General features: G+C 43.3%; 2 protein-coding genes across 11 annotated transcripts in view; both read right to left on the bottom strand.

Moving 5' to 3' along the window:
* Positions 1 to 15144, bottom strand: part of apba1a (amyloid beta (A4) precursor protein-binding, family A, member 1a) — a 220984-nt gene that overhangs the window by 202949 nt on the left and 2891 nt on the right. The gene's annotated exons all lie outside the window — the stretch shown is intronic.
* Positions 5472 to 15144, bottom strand: part of ydjc (YdjC chitooligosaccharide deacetylase homolog) — a 32323-nt gene continuing 22650 nt past the window's right edge. For all 8 annotated transcript variants that reach the window (XM_085424288.1, XM_085424287.1, XM_085424293.1 and 5 more), the window contains 4 exons: positions 14537 to 14696; positions 10211 to 10310; positions 9457 to 9634; positions 5472 to 6497 (listed from right to left, as the gene is read on the bottom strand). In XM_085424288.1, coding sequence (XP_085280414.1) covers positions 6167 to 6497; positions 9457 to 9634; positions 10211 to 10310; positions 14537 to 14696 — 769 coding nt within the window. In that variant the 3' untranslated portion in view covers positions 5472 to 6166. The remainder of the gene's footprint in view (positions 6498 to 9456; positions 9635 to 10210; positions 10311 to 14536; positions 14697 to 15144) is intronic.

Here is a 15144-nt window from a genome sequence, read left to right as displayed (position 1 = left end):
CCATCTGCTGTGATTGGTTGGGGTGAGAGAAGGAAGACAGGATAAAGACATGCTGTGGAAGAGAGACAGAGGTTAATAACAGATATGATTCAGTGCAGAGAGGTCTGTTAACACATAGTGAGTGAGAAAGGTGACTGGAAAGGAAAAACTCAGTGCATCATGGGAATCCCCGGCAGCCTACGTCTATTGCAGCATAACTAAGGGAGGATTCAGGGTCACCTGGTCCAGCCCTAACTATATGCTTTAGCAAAAAGGAAAGTTTGAAGCCTAATCTTGAAAGTAGAGATAGTGTCTGTCTCCTGAATCCAAACTGGAAGCTGGTTCCACAGAAGAGGGGCCTGAAAACTGAAGGCTCTGCCTCCCATTCTACTTTTAAATACTCTAGGAACAACAAGTAGGCCTGCAGAGCGAGAGCGAAGTGCTCTAATAGGGTGATATGGTACTACAAGGTCATTAAGATAAGATGGGGCCTGATTATTTAAGAGCTTGTATGTGAGCAGCAGGATTTTGAATTCTGGATTTAACAGGAAGCCAAAACAGGAGAAATCTGCTCTCTCTTTCTAGTCCCTGTCAGGACTCTTGCTGCAGCATTTTGGATTAGCTGAAGGCTTTTCAGGGAGTTTTTAGGACTTCCTGATAATAATGAATTACAGTCGTCCAGCCTGGAAGTAATAAATGCATGAACTAGTTTTTCAGCGTCACTCTGAGACAGGATATTTCTAACTTTAGAGATGTTGCACAAATGGAAGAAAGCAGTCTTACATATTTGTTTAATATGTGCATTGAAGGACATGTCCTGGTCAAAAATGACTCCAAGGTTCCTCACAGTGTTACTGGAGGCCAAGGTAATGCCATCCAGAGTAAGAATCTGCTTAGATACCATATTTCTAAGCTTTTCAGGGCCGAGTACAATAACCTCAGTTTGATCTGAATTAAGAAGCAGAAAGTTAGCGGCCATCCAGGTCTTTATGTCTTTAAGACATTCCTGCAGTTTAACTCATTGGTGTGTGTTATCTGGCTCCATGGACAGATAGAGCTGGGTGTCATCAGCATAGCAGTGTAAATGTATGCTATGTCTTCTAATGATGCTGCCTAAGGGAAGCATGTATAATGTAAACAGAATTGGTCCTAGCACTGAACCCTGTGGAACTCCATAATTAACCTCAGTGTGTGAAGAGGACTCTCCATTTACATGCACAAACTGGAGTCTATTAGATAGATATGATACAAACCACTGCAGCACAGTACCTGTAATACCTACAGCATGTTCTAATCGCTCTAATAGGATATTATGGTCGACAGTATCGAATGCTGCACTGAGGTCTAGCAGGACAAGCACAGAGATGAGTCCACTGTCAGAGGCCATAAGAAGATCATTTGTAACCTTCACTAAAGATGTTTCTGTGCTGTGATGAGCTCTGAAACCTGACTGAAACTCTTCAAATAAACCTCTGCAGATGATCTGCAACCTGAGACTCCAGCAGCAGAAGTTGTCGAACTATGGAAGACATCATGTTTAGTTCCAATACTAAAGAAAGACAGATCAGACTGGTTCTCATGTCATGAAGGTGCTTGGAGCGGTTCTTGCCCAGTTTAGCCTGCAGGTGAAACCTCTTCAGTTTACTCACCAGTCTTTTGTGGGGGTGGATGATGCTTTCATCTACCTGTTGTTCCAGCATTCTCACTCTCAGGTGGAAGGTGGCATTGTAAGAATCATGTTTTTTATTTTTACAGTGCCTTTAATACCATCCAACCCCTTTTGCAGAGTGGAAAGCTGGTCAGGATGTCAGCACTTCTACTGTCTCCTGGATCGCTGTCTGTCTGGCTGGTGGGTAGCCTGTGTGTTGTGGTGGTCAGTAATACTGGGGCACTACAGTGCTATCACCATTCCTATTTACCTTGTACACCTCAGATTTCCAGTATAACAATGAAACGTGAGTCCTCTGATGACACTGCAGTGGTTGGGTGTGATAGTCACGTAGAGCTGGAGCTAAGTGTCAGAGTGGAAAGACGGTGCAAACCATCTGTACCCTCGATCATTATGGGAGATGTCAGATCTCTCCCCAGTAAGATCGAGGAATTGGCGGCGCTGACCAGACTCCAGGAGCACCGGAAGGTTAGCACGATGTGCTACATAGAGTCGTGGCTAACACACCTCACTCCAGACTGTCACGTGACTGTTCCGGGATTTCACCTGGTGAGAGTGGATCAGGACGCGAAGGAGACCGGCAAGAGGAAAGGTGGGGGGATTGTGATGTGTGTGAACGAGAGGTGGTGTAAATCGGGGCACATCAGTGTTAAGGAGCAGCACTTTACTCGTGATGTGGAGCTTTTAGCGGTTAGCATCCGACCATATTACCTGCCGCGGGAGCTCTCGCAAGTCATCGCGATAACCGTGTACATCTCGCCAGCGGCAGCAGCATGTGAGACAACCCACGCGGTAGTGTCCCAGCTGCACACGTCACACCTCCAGTGGCGTGTCTAGAAAATTTTTGTTTGGGGGGCCAGGTAGGGGCACAGATTTGGAGAAGGGTGGCAGATGTAATTGGCAGATAATGTTAAAAAATATTCTACCAACTGAATCAGAATCAGAATACTTTATTAATCCCGAAGGAAATTAGGGTTACAGCAGGCAGCACGCTAATGGCGCATGCGCACTTACAAACCTTCTGACCAACTTTACACAAACATCACATTGGGGAGACATGTCAGAAAGGTAGGCTGATAGGAAAAAACAACGAAAATACACTACATGAGGTGAGAGGAGGAGAAAAAAACTCCACTCAGACTGAGCTCCTGGTGGGAGAACAGTTTGATAACAGAAAAAACACCTCAGCACAAAAGCACATGACTATCAACACACCACAGAAACACAAGACAAGCAACAGGGGCGGGTAAAGGTGAGAGAGAGCCGGCGTAGACAGCGCATCCGGCCCTGCAGCATGTCTGCGCTGGTCCAGTTGACTGCCATCTTCCCCGGTAGGGCACAAGCATCGAAGGCGTTTGGAAAGGGAGGGGGGATGAGTGTGTACATATCAGTGTAAGTGTGTGTGTGTGTCCAGAGTTCAGCTGAGACAGTGTCCTTCGCCCTGCCAGCCTAAGTAAACAGTCTTCCAGCCAACCCAGGTGGCCTTGCATGGGATGGGAAGGACAGTCATAACACAGTCGTTATCAGGGAGTGATTGTTCGGCTCCAGCCTTGGGCCTGCAGCTGGCGCCGTGATGGGGGTCCGCAATTTTGATATTGATTTTGTAAATTTCCATGCGAGCAGCCCAGGAGAATTTTCAGGCTGCTCTTTAACACTCTGACGCTGGTCTCTCAATCTCCCGTTGGAGAGTCGCGAGCCTCCCCATGATGGTATCAAACTTCTGTTCCGTGGTGTTGTCATTCTTTTGATTCTGAGACCTCACAGCTGCAGTGATCCGTTCCGCGATGTCTTCCAACTGTCACTCAAGGGTGTCATTCTGAGCAGGCCCCTCTCTGATGTATCCCCCCATACGCTCAATGGTGTTGTTTTGAGCCTTCACAGCAGCTGCAAGCGTCTCCAAGGTGTTGACCATATTACGTTCGTTGTGAGAGGTCGCGCCTCGTCCCGTCGCTTCGATTCCAGCAGGCAGCCTTGGGGGGGTTTGAACAGCTGGTTCCGCTCTCTTATTTCTCCGATAAACCAGGGCTAAGCCAACGCCGATCAGCAAGAACAACCGTTCACCATAATTCAATAACCCTGTAAACCTAATAACCAAATGTGCTTTTAACTCTTCTTAGAATGAGATTTTAACCACTACGGTGCAAAGTTTTTAGATACTGCGTTGATAAAGTACAAGAGATACAATCAGTCAGTGTTTATTCAGCATTCAAGGACAGCAATATTTGCATAGTATTTTTACTGACATGTAGTGCACATATGTTTTGGGCAAAAACATTTTTGAATATTAAAATACGAACATTTGTAACAAACAATTGGCAAATTAGCCGATGCAAAACTTTATCTGCCTGTTAAAAAAAGAAGCTAATCTTCTCACAAGCTAGTGTTTGATTTTGAAACAGGAAAAAAGTGGGGAAACAACTGAAAAGACTAACATTTGAATAAAACCTGAAAGCAAGTAAATACTTTCTATGCTGCCTTATGGTAAACTTTGGTAATATTGATAAAGAACAACACTGGCTGATGATGAAATCCAGTCAGCTGGCATGGTGACACTGCCACTACTAACCTGCAGGGCTGGACTGGGACAAAAAAATCGGGCATTTTGACTAGAGACCGGCCCACCAGGTATTAAAGCCATAAAGCCTTTGAATGAAAACAAACGCTGCTGTAGGCTGTGGCACTTGGCCAGAGGTGGCGCTGGTTGATTCGAGTCCATGTTAGTGCACAAAGTAAACTGCACGCTTTAGTTGTGAAGCAAAAACACTGAAATCGGGGAAATAAAACGTAGGAGGGGAACGATAACGACGACAAGAGCATCCCGATCATTGACTCTTGCTGTCCTGTGAACAACATCGGCTTCTGGGTGGCAAATGTTTGGATTCATGTATGATTTTCGTTCCACTTCTCACGTGTGCACCACTTTGTGTTGGTCTTTCACGTGGAAGTCCAACACAATTGATTCATGTTTGTGGCTGTAATGTGACAAAATGTGGGAAAGTTCAAGGGGGCACAATACTTTTGCAAAGCACTGTAAGAAGAGCATGAGCAGACTACTTTCTAAGGAAGCTCAGACCCTATAATGTGTGCAGAAGGATGTTGGGAGGTCTTCTACCAGTCTGTGGTAGTGAGTACCAACGATGCCAGTGCCAGAGGTCCCAGCAGGATCAACAAACTAACCCACGAGTTATACTTGATATATAAAATATAAGTCATGAAAATAAAGATTCATAGATGAAACACAAAAGTCAAAGTGCACTTTTCCCACTGACAACATCCAGATGAGCAGAATCAACTTTTACTTACCTGGATGATTGAAACAGATTTTGTCTTGATGTCTGCTCAGAGTGCAGCGATGTCCTGTGTGAAGGGGCCTTCAGTCGCTTGTATTTATGCCCACTGTTAAGAGGCAGGAAGCCACTGCAGTATTCTCCTGAGCGACAGCTGTGTCACTCAGACGTACGTGCTGGTAAGAGGAAGGAGTCACGTTCTTTCCACAAACTCAACTTTTCAAACAGTTCCAACACTGTGTGTCAGTACGTCTCTGAGCTTCTGTGCAGGATTATCATTAAAACTGTAGTAAACACTGGCACCATCGCACACTCACGCCTCTAATCCAGCTGTGACGGCCGCGCACAGCGTGCCACCTTACAAAATCAAGAGGTGCACAGCTGACCGACGCAACACAGCAAACTCACCTGTTCACCTGCAGAGTCATGCACCCTCTAAATAACACAGTTAGTATAAACAGGAGATTTCATCATCAGTTGATTTTTAACATGGCAAACAACCCTGACAAAAAACAGCCAAAACAGACAAACACAGCATCTGTTTTTATTTAGATTTCGTGCAGCTTCCCACAGATGGATGCAGAAAGTCAAAAACTGGCACTTTAAGATAATTAAGGCATTTGTTGTTGGTGATCAGGTTTACGCTGCAAGTGGTTTGAAAGAAACAACAAAGAAAAAAAAGTTCACCATCATTTATTCCCCAGGGCTGTTCAGTTCTGATGTTTGATGACAGCAGACAGAAAACGGTTTCAACATGAAAATATGAGCTTTGAAATACAAAGAACATATCTATAAAGACTACTGAAGCTCTCTGTAGTTCCACACATCCAGACCTGAGATAGTTCAAAAGTGTCCCTGCTCAGCAGGTGGAAACCAGGGCCATGAACACACATACAGCTCCTTTATTCTATAATGAGCCAGACTGAAAGCTACCAAACATACTTATGATGAGAGCTCTGAACATATGTTGCTGATTATTTTAGTAAAATGATTCATTAGTTTAAAACAGTGTTGCAGTGAACACTGTGCCTTCATTAGACATTTCTACACAGTGTATCATGTGCTGCTCTGACAGCCATCCTCAGGCTAGACTCAGAGCCGGTCATGGACAGTTCCACTCATTAAAGGCTGCTACGAGCTAATTTGATCAGTCTCAGTTTGTAGGGCAGCATAAAGTCGTGTTACTACAAACATCAGTGGTAACTGAGCAACATTTGGAAGCTGAGGGCAGTCACAGGTCTCTGAAGGCACAGAGCTGCACTCTCTCTTGGCAATAGAGAGCCAGCACAGATGGATCTTTGAGAACACTCAGCTCGTGCTGCCTGTCAGCAGACTGGGAGAAGTCGTCGGGGCCCTCTCCACAGCCTCCCTCCTTGGGGTGACTGGGGTACCCCGGGTGGACCATGAGCTCAGCTGTGACCACAGGCTGATGTGAACCCTGCACAGAGCTGGAGGTAGAGGATGAAGGGTTTGCAGCCAAGGCGTAGCTGAGGGCCCTGTGCAGGCTTGGGATGGACATGTTCTGCCCCATGGTGGTCAGTCCCAGGTACACATCTGGCCACCTGTGGAGGAGGAAAATTGTTACGATTCATGTTTCTCATATGTGCAACATCAGAAACTCTCTACAAACTCTCTTGTCCTCCAATTGTCCAGTTTCCTTTATTTAAAGACACTCTCCACACTCTGCCCAGCAGCTCTTTGGAAACTCTAATGAGACACTTAAGCTTGTCACAACATCTTAGCAAAGATACTGAAGTTTTTTGCTAAAGGCAGCTAGTCCTTTACTACGTTTCAGCGTTATGTGTAGAAACTCTGGTTCATCACTGTGTCCTGAGTCAGGTGTCTTTCCTGTGCTTGAGTCACAGGTCAGTGTTGAGTAGCTTCCTCTGAAAACAAGCATCACACTGAACAAATGAGTGAAACGCTGCCAGTGTTCAGAGAAAGACTTCAGACAGTCTGGAGCCAAATATAAAATCTAAGAAAGTGTGGTGAGTTTGGACAGCACTGTGAAACACCACCAGTGACACTTAAGCTTGATGCTTAAACTCAAAGTAACTGTAGAGCTGACTGGGCTCATCTGCACAGACAACAGGACAAAGAGCAGCCAGCAGCCAGCTTTGATGAAGCCTGGAGAATTATTTCTGAGGACTACTTAAAGAAAACACGAGCGCCCCACAGAGTCCGGCTGTGATGGAGAATAGAGGTGGTCACACCAAATACTGACTTTCAGGTCAGAGTTGTGTGAACTCTGGTTTTGCCTTAGGTGTGTTTTTCATGTATGCTCACAAATTTGTTTAATTGCTGCATTTATTTCCTGTTTTTGTAGCAAACTAAGTAAATCTGTCTTTGTTCTAATACAGTAATGTGCAAAAGTCTTGAGCTGTGCCATCGTTTATCTAACAGACATGGAGCCAAAGTCCAGCCCTGCTGCTTCCACAGGACTTCAGAGGGAAGCGTGTGCTGGTAACACATGCACCATATAAACTGATCATCAATAAGTATGAACGCTTCTATAAAAGCAGAAGCTTTTGCAGGTTTGCAGTCAGGTGTGTGTTAGTATAGAAATACAGGCAAAGACAGCAGCACGGATCTGAAAGATCATGAATCACTGCTGCTTATCTTTTCTGCACAGAAGCCACCTCGACAAAGATCATCCCAGGACTGGACGTCACTGCAAAAACACTCCGACTCTACAGCTCTACACGTTCATGCAAGAACAGCAGCATGGGTCAGGTTTGCAAAAACCACAATGTGCTCTGGAAAGCAGTGCTGTGCAGGTCCATACTGGAACCCACTCAGCAGAGTCATGTGTGGGGCTAGTTCAGCTCCAGGAACTTAAAACTACAGAGGCCCATTTGTTCAAACTGCAGAGCCTTTAAAGTTTATTATGCAGAGTAGGTCTCCTTTAAATATACAGCGAACATGAAGCTTTAGAAAATAAAAGTACAACTCACAATATTTCATAGATGAATAAACAATAGCGTGTGTAAAATGTTTCTCAGCATTATTATTGTTTTCAGTTACATTTGTTTTTATGGTACTTGAATATTTTGAAATGCTGGTAATGACTTTTTTAGGATTTCTGTTTCCTGTGTGATAATTCTGGACAATTAAACAATAAGACCGAGAAGTTTCATGTCGTGTGTTCATCATGAAGGTGCAGTTTAAAAGTGTCAGTGTGGGATCAGACAGGGGTGTGTTTCTACTGGAGGGTACACAGACGCTTCAAGCTAGCACGGTGGCGTCTGTTGGCCTCTCCGTGTTGAGGTGCACTCTCAAACGCTGCGTCTGCATCCGGGCTTTGTTTAAATATCGTTTCAGGTTTATTCAGTTTAAACCTCGATAAGGACTCGATCACATTTATGTCCTGACATGTAAAACCTTAGAGATGACCAGTGTTGGGAAGGTTACTTTTGAAATGTATTCCACTACAGATTACAGATTACATGCCCCAAAATGTATTTTGTAACATATTCTGTTATGTTACTCAATGAGAGTAACTATTCTGAATACTTTGGATTACTTAATATATTATCATGCTTTTTACAGCTACATGAATGTCCTATTGCTGTGATTTATTACTGTTACTGCAGGTTACTCTCCACACCAACACCAGCTAGATGTTTAAATCTTAATATAAATGAGTAACAGTAGGTGGACATTAGGTAAGGCTGCACTTTTTGCAGCGACCTCGTGTAGAAAACTATCCCACGCGTATATAAAACAGGTCAGCGGCTCTGAACCGTAGTAAAGGACCTCTGGCTGATACGTCGGGTTCGTGTCGGCTCGTAGCTGAAAAATAGCTTTACTTTGTTGTCTGGGTCACTTTGCTAGCGAGAGACAGAGAGAGGCGTTGAAAGGCTGCTGCAACAGAACTTATTGTTTCAGAGGAAACACGAACACAGAGTACAGTCGAGTCTTAACAGCTTACTCACAGCTGGGCTCGTCAGGCTCTCTGTTTGGCTGCAGTGGTTATTATTATATTTACATGCTTCCAGCTCCAGTTTCTGCTCGGTTAAAGCTCCTACTTTTCCTTTTCCTCCCCCCTCGCTCACAGACACATCACGGGTACAGCAGTCCATCCTCCCTGCAGCACGGACTACGCTGCCCATCAGGCTGCATGCTTTAGGGCCTGTAACACTCTGCCTTCATATTGAATCATTTTTAAAATGACATTATGAGACGCGAGGCTGAGACGCAGACATCAGAGCCTCTTATTGCGTGTTTTGTTTGGGTTTCCACCAGCGTGGAATTACCAAAAATAGAGAGGGCAGAGCCGAACATGTGAAACAGGAAAAGACCGCTGTGTAATCCATTTATTTCAACAAAGTAACTGTATTCTGAATACCACCCTTTTAAACGGTAACTGTAACAGAATACAGTTACTCATATTTTGTGTTTTAAATACGTAACGACGGCACATGTACTCCGTTACTCGCCAACACTGGAGATGACACTCACTGCATATGTGTGGTTTAATTTGAAGCCTGGTCTAGTCCCAGCAGTTTCATACAAACAGACCTGATTCCATGGCGTCTGAACACTGGGATGGCATCCAGAGCGTCCTTCTCCACCTGCTTGTAGAATTTGTGCAGGTGTGCTGGTATCCACGGGCAGCTGTATAGACCCGGCTCCACGGGAACACGAGTGTAGGGGATCCTGAGATCTGAGACAACCTTCGCAAACACTTCACGGACCTCTGCACAGACGACATAACACGAACATTTCACTGCTGTCATCTTCTTAATGGAGCCAACAGCTAAGCGCTCACTGAACTGAATCCTACATATGGAAGAAAAGCATCAGTGGAACAACAGCTAATAGCAAAGCTCTGCGTTGGAGCACAGCAGGACTTCTCTTTGTTTCTCAGCTAAATTATATTTCTGCCCATATAATCATTGCTCTTTTACATAGCATATTATTAACTACTCAAACTTTTTCACTGGTCTGATGACAGGATGCTTGGTTTGTTTTCTATTATAAAAACATTTTTTAAATTAATGAATCTGATTAGTAGAACCAAAATCAGCTGCCTCAGGACAAACAAACATTAACGGTCTCCTCCCTTCAGTTCACATTTACCTGCTAACTCAAAAGCAGAGACACACAGGTGCACATTTGCATGATTAATCTGTACCATAACTCCATGGGGACGTGTTGGAAATAACCTGAAACATGCTACATCACCACAATCAGCCATCAATGTGTAAATGCTGTTGACTCTAGCAGCAAACAGCAGTTACAGCTTTGTCTCTTCATCCTCTGATCCTCTGACCTGGGAGGACGTGAACATGTTGGTGTCCGTCCATGTGCTCGGGTAGGTGACCATTCAGCTCCACGAAAAGCCCGACCTGGGCCCTCAACTCCAGCTCCACCTTGGAGGAAACAAAACACACCTGGAAACAGCTGTGATGGAGACACATGACTTCAAAGACAAAGGTCGTTTTAAAATCTGAGGCTGGTGTTTTTGCAACTCAGCAATAACAACGTGACAGCTGTACCCAAGTTCAAACTGGTACTGTCTGAAGACGCTTCAGTTTCATTCACATAGTGCTGAATCTCAGCAGTCGCCTTCAAGTGTAAAAATGAAATAACAGAATCCGCCAGCGATCAAACTGGAGTCTGTTAGATCTGCTCGGTGTTATTCAAACCACTGCAGCGCTCTAATCTCGGTAATACTGTGGTCAGTATTGGTGTAGCTCATGAGGCAGAGCGGGTCATCTACTGATTGGAAGGTTGGTGGTTCGATCCCTGGCTTTCTGCGTGCCAAATATGCTTGGGCAAGATACTGACCCCAAGCTGTATGAATGTTGGTTAGGAAGCACTTCTAGAAAAAAGTGCTTGTATGAATGTGGCGTGTTGTATAAAGCGCTTTGAGTGCTCAGAGTGGACATAATAAGTATATATAAGAACCAGTCCATTTTTTCTCTAACTGTAAAATTGTATTTGTAAACGAGGCCATTAATAGTTAATGTTAAAGGAACATTCAGTTCAACAGAGTTCAGACGCTCCTTCAGTGCTGAAGGCAAACCTGTGGTTGTTCTTATTCTCTTAAATCAGTGAAAGATTTACTTTACAAAGGGCTCTTTTTAAATAAAGCAACAACCTGTTTTTCCAGGCTAAATAAAAACCTTCTAAATTAACGAGACGCTTTGTCCTCTCCAGCTTACAGGTCATCTGCTTCCATGTGCGTGTCTGAGAGTTACACCTGGGACTCAGGTACCTGTAATGTGAGGCCTTCGTTTGCAGAGGAGCTGCAGCATCCAGAGTGGTACACAGTGAGGAGGTAACACTACGAGATAATCGACCTCTGTGGGAGGAGCTGCTCTGCACTGTGTTTGCATACAGTAATGAAGAGAGTAGCAGTGGAGAATGAAAGTAATCTCCTGTAATCAAATGTATCCCCACTGCTGTGTAATCCATTACTGTAAACTGAAATGTTGTCAAGAAATGATCAGCTGAGACTGTTTTTCAGGAAACACTATTAAATGTTCAGTTTCTGTATGTCTGGAGAAGACAGAGCCCACTATCACTCCTGTCACACTCCACCACCTGACAGGTGGGAAACACAGTCCCACCTGTCACACCATGTGACCTGCTCTCACATACCGCTAACATTTGTTTACCTGTATCTTATATATTTTAAGATATTTTAAGATCATATAAAGATGCTTAAAAATGTGTAACATTATGTATTTTATACTGATCTTATTTAATGAATCATTTCAATGTAAGCAGCTATCTCCTGGAAGTTTTCAGTCTTTTGAATATGTGGCTTTACAGCTGAAGGCCCCATCCAAAGTTGTGTTTCTTAATGTTTACAGGCCTCCCAAATACTGCGCAGACTTTTTTAATGACCTCAGTGAACTGCTGTCTGTGATCTGTGTTGATTTCGACTGTGTAATTATTGCTGGGGATTTTAACATTCATGTGGACAACCCTCAGGACAAAGGGACTAAAGACCTGAGTAACACTCTGGGCAACTTTGGGCTGACTCAGCATGTAACAGAGGCCACACATAATAGAGGACACACTCTTGACCTACTGATCTCCAAAGGCCTGAGCATTTCAAAGGTCACTGTGTCTGATGTGGGCGTGTCTGATCATTACTGTGTTTTCTTTGAAAGTAAAATCTCAGCCCACACAAATATATCAACAGCAGTGATCACAAAACGGTGTATAACTGAACACAGTAGTGCAATTTTTAACCAGGTCTTCCCATTAACACCTGACCTGCCCAGAGGGTCAGTCAATGAGCTCGTCAATAGCTTCAATGCTAACATGTTAAATGTAATGGACACTATTGCTCTCATTAAGGTGAAGGTTATCTCTGGAAGGAAAAAGTCTCATGGAGAAACTCCACACTGGTGAAAAATGAAAAAAGAGAGTGTAGGAAAGCTGAGCGCAGATGGAGAAAAACAAACCTCCAGGTTCATTATGACATTTATAAAGAGAAACTTCACAATTATAATTTACAACTGAGGAGTGCAAGGAGGTCCTACTTCTCTGACATCATCACTAAAAACAGCCATAATGCTCGGGTCTTATTTTCTACAGTAGACAGGCTAACAAACCCTCCTGTGTCAGTGGCAGCTGAACTTCATTCGACCATGGCCTGCAATGACTTTGCCAAATTCTTCACTGAAAAAATCCAAAAAATTAGACAAGCAGTTAGTACATCAACAGCAGATCCAGGATATGTACTGTGTCCACCAAAAAACTGTTTAAACACCATGAAACAGTTTCAACCTATTAACAGCAAAGACCTGGAGGACATCTTAGGTCAACTGAACTCCTCCTCCTGCTGTTTAGATGTCCTGCCAACAAGTTTTTTCAAAAAGGTCTCAAAGACTTTGGAGTCAGACCTGTTACAGATCGTCAACTTTTCTTTATTATCAGGTGTGTTTCCAGAATCACTAAAAACTGCTGTAATCAAACCTATACTGAAAAAGGACAATCTTGACAAGACACAAATGAACAACTACAGGCCGATCTCAAATCTCCCGTTTTTAAGTAAGATCATTGAAAAAGCAGTTTCCCAACAGCTCAGTTACTTCTTAAAACAGAATAATTGCTACGATGCCTTCCAGTCAGGTTTTAGACAGAACCACAGCACTGAAACCGCTCTGACCAAAGTGTTTAATGACATATGTCTGAATACAGACAGTGGAAAAATGTCAGTCCTAGTTTTACTGGATCTCAGTGCAGCATTTGATACAGTTGACCACAACATATTACTCAAACGACTGGAGAACTGGACAGGTCTTTCAGGAACTGTACTAAACTGGTTCAAAACATACGTAGAAAACAGGAAATACTTTGTATCAATAGGTAACTTCACATCTGAGCAGACAAGTATCACATGTGGAGTTCCCCAAGGTTCCATCTTGGGACCCCTTCTGTTTAACATCTACATGCTCCCACTGGCACAGATTATAAACAACAACAAAATAAACTATCACAGCTATGCAGATGACACACAAATATATATCACAATGTCACCAGGAGACCGAGGCCCTGTACAGGCTCTTGGTAAATGCATTGAGGAAATCAATGACTGGTTGTGCCACAATTTTCTCCAGCTAAACAAAAACAAAACTGAGGTAATAGTCTTTGGCGCCAAAGAAAAACGATTACAGGTCACCAGAGAACTTCAATCTATACATCTAAAAACCACAAACCAGGCGAGAAATTTGGGTGTAGTGATGGATGCAGACCTAAACTTAGAAAAACACATTAAGACAATAACAAAGTCAGCTTACTATCACCTCAAGAATATATCAAGGATAAAAGATCTGATGTCTCAACAGGACCTGGAAAAACTAGTCCATGCATTCATCTTTAGTAGGCTTGATTACTGTAACAGCATCTTTACAGGTCTACCTAAAAAATCAGTCAGACAACTACAGCTCATTCAGAACTCTGCTGCTCGAGTCCTCACTAAGACCAAAACAGTGGACCACATCAGTCCAGCTCTGAGGTCCTTACACTGGCTGCCTGTCCGTCAGAGGATAGACTTTAAAGTTCTGATGCTGGCCTATAAAGCTCTGAATGGTTTAGGACCAAAATACATCAATGACCTCCTGACCCAGTATGAACCTTCCAGATCCCTCAGGTCATCTGGATCCGGTCTTTTATCAGTTCCCAGAGTCAGAACCAGACACGGAGAAGCTGCATTCAGCTTTTATGCTCCTTATATCTGGAACAAACTCCCAGAAAGCCTCAGATCAGCTGAAACACTCAGTTTATTTAAATCCAGGTTGAAGACTCACCTGTTCTCAGCTGCATTTGAATAAAGCACCAAATCCACACTTTAAGCTTAAATTTCAAAACTTACATTTAACTACTGATTTTATCTACTGTTCTGATTTGATCTGTTTTGATTTTATATACTGTTGTTTGTTTGTTTGTTAATTAGTTAGTTAGTTTATTTGCTTGTTTTAATCAATTTTAAATCATGCTTTTTATTTGTTCTTGTTTCTAATGTCTCTGTAAAGCACTTTGAATCACCTTGTTGTTGAATTGTGCTATACAAATAAACTTGCCTTGCCTTGATCTTTATTTTTCACTGACAGTGAAATTCTAGTTTTTAATGTCGTACCTGTTTCATGCTGAGTTCTCCTCTCTTCAACGCCTGACGAAAGCCCATCTTCCCATGGAAGAAGCCATGCTGGTTTACGAGCGTGGAGGACTGCTGGAGGCTCGGACACACTGGTATGCCTTCAGACAGGTTGGCATGCAAGCCAATGGGAATGTTGTGTCTGACACAGGAACAGCACAGCTCTGTTAAACCATGCGATGCTACAACAGGCAAACATTTGTCTATGTTCAAAGGCACAGTCACTCTGTTCTTGATTATAAATACATATAACATCTGTATCGAAATACAGCTGTGAAAGAGAAAATCCACTCTCGTTTAAGGTTTTATGAATCAGGACATGAATCCTTCTTTGAAATAGTCTTTTTGTTTTTTCAACGACTGTTTCACATCATCACAGAGGAAACGTACTGCTTCACAACAGCGCTGCTTTAGTTCATCGAGGTTTGTGGGCGTATGTTTATGCACAGCTCTCTCAAGGTCCTGTCACAGTTGGGTCCAAGTCCAGAGTCAGCCACTGTAACACCTTGGTTCATTTTTTTGTAGATATTCTGTTTTTGATTTGATGGTGTACATGGAAAGAGTAATTGTATGATACAGTGTCAGCCAGG

The sequence above is a fragment of the Rhamphochromis longiceps genome, linkage group LG12 (assembly GCF_057381845.1).
Source record: "Rhamphochromis longiceps isolate RC_006_pf linkage group LG12, R_longiceps_female_GT1.1, whole genome shotgun sequence".
Classification (NCBI taxonomy): Eukaryota; Metazoa; Chordata; class Actinopteri; order Cichliformes; family Cichlidae; genus Rhamphochromis; species Rhamphochromis longiceps.
The sequence above is the reverse complement of the archived record's forward strand: the minus strand, read 5'-3'. Positions and strand labels throughout refer to the sequence as shown.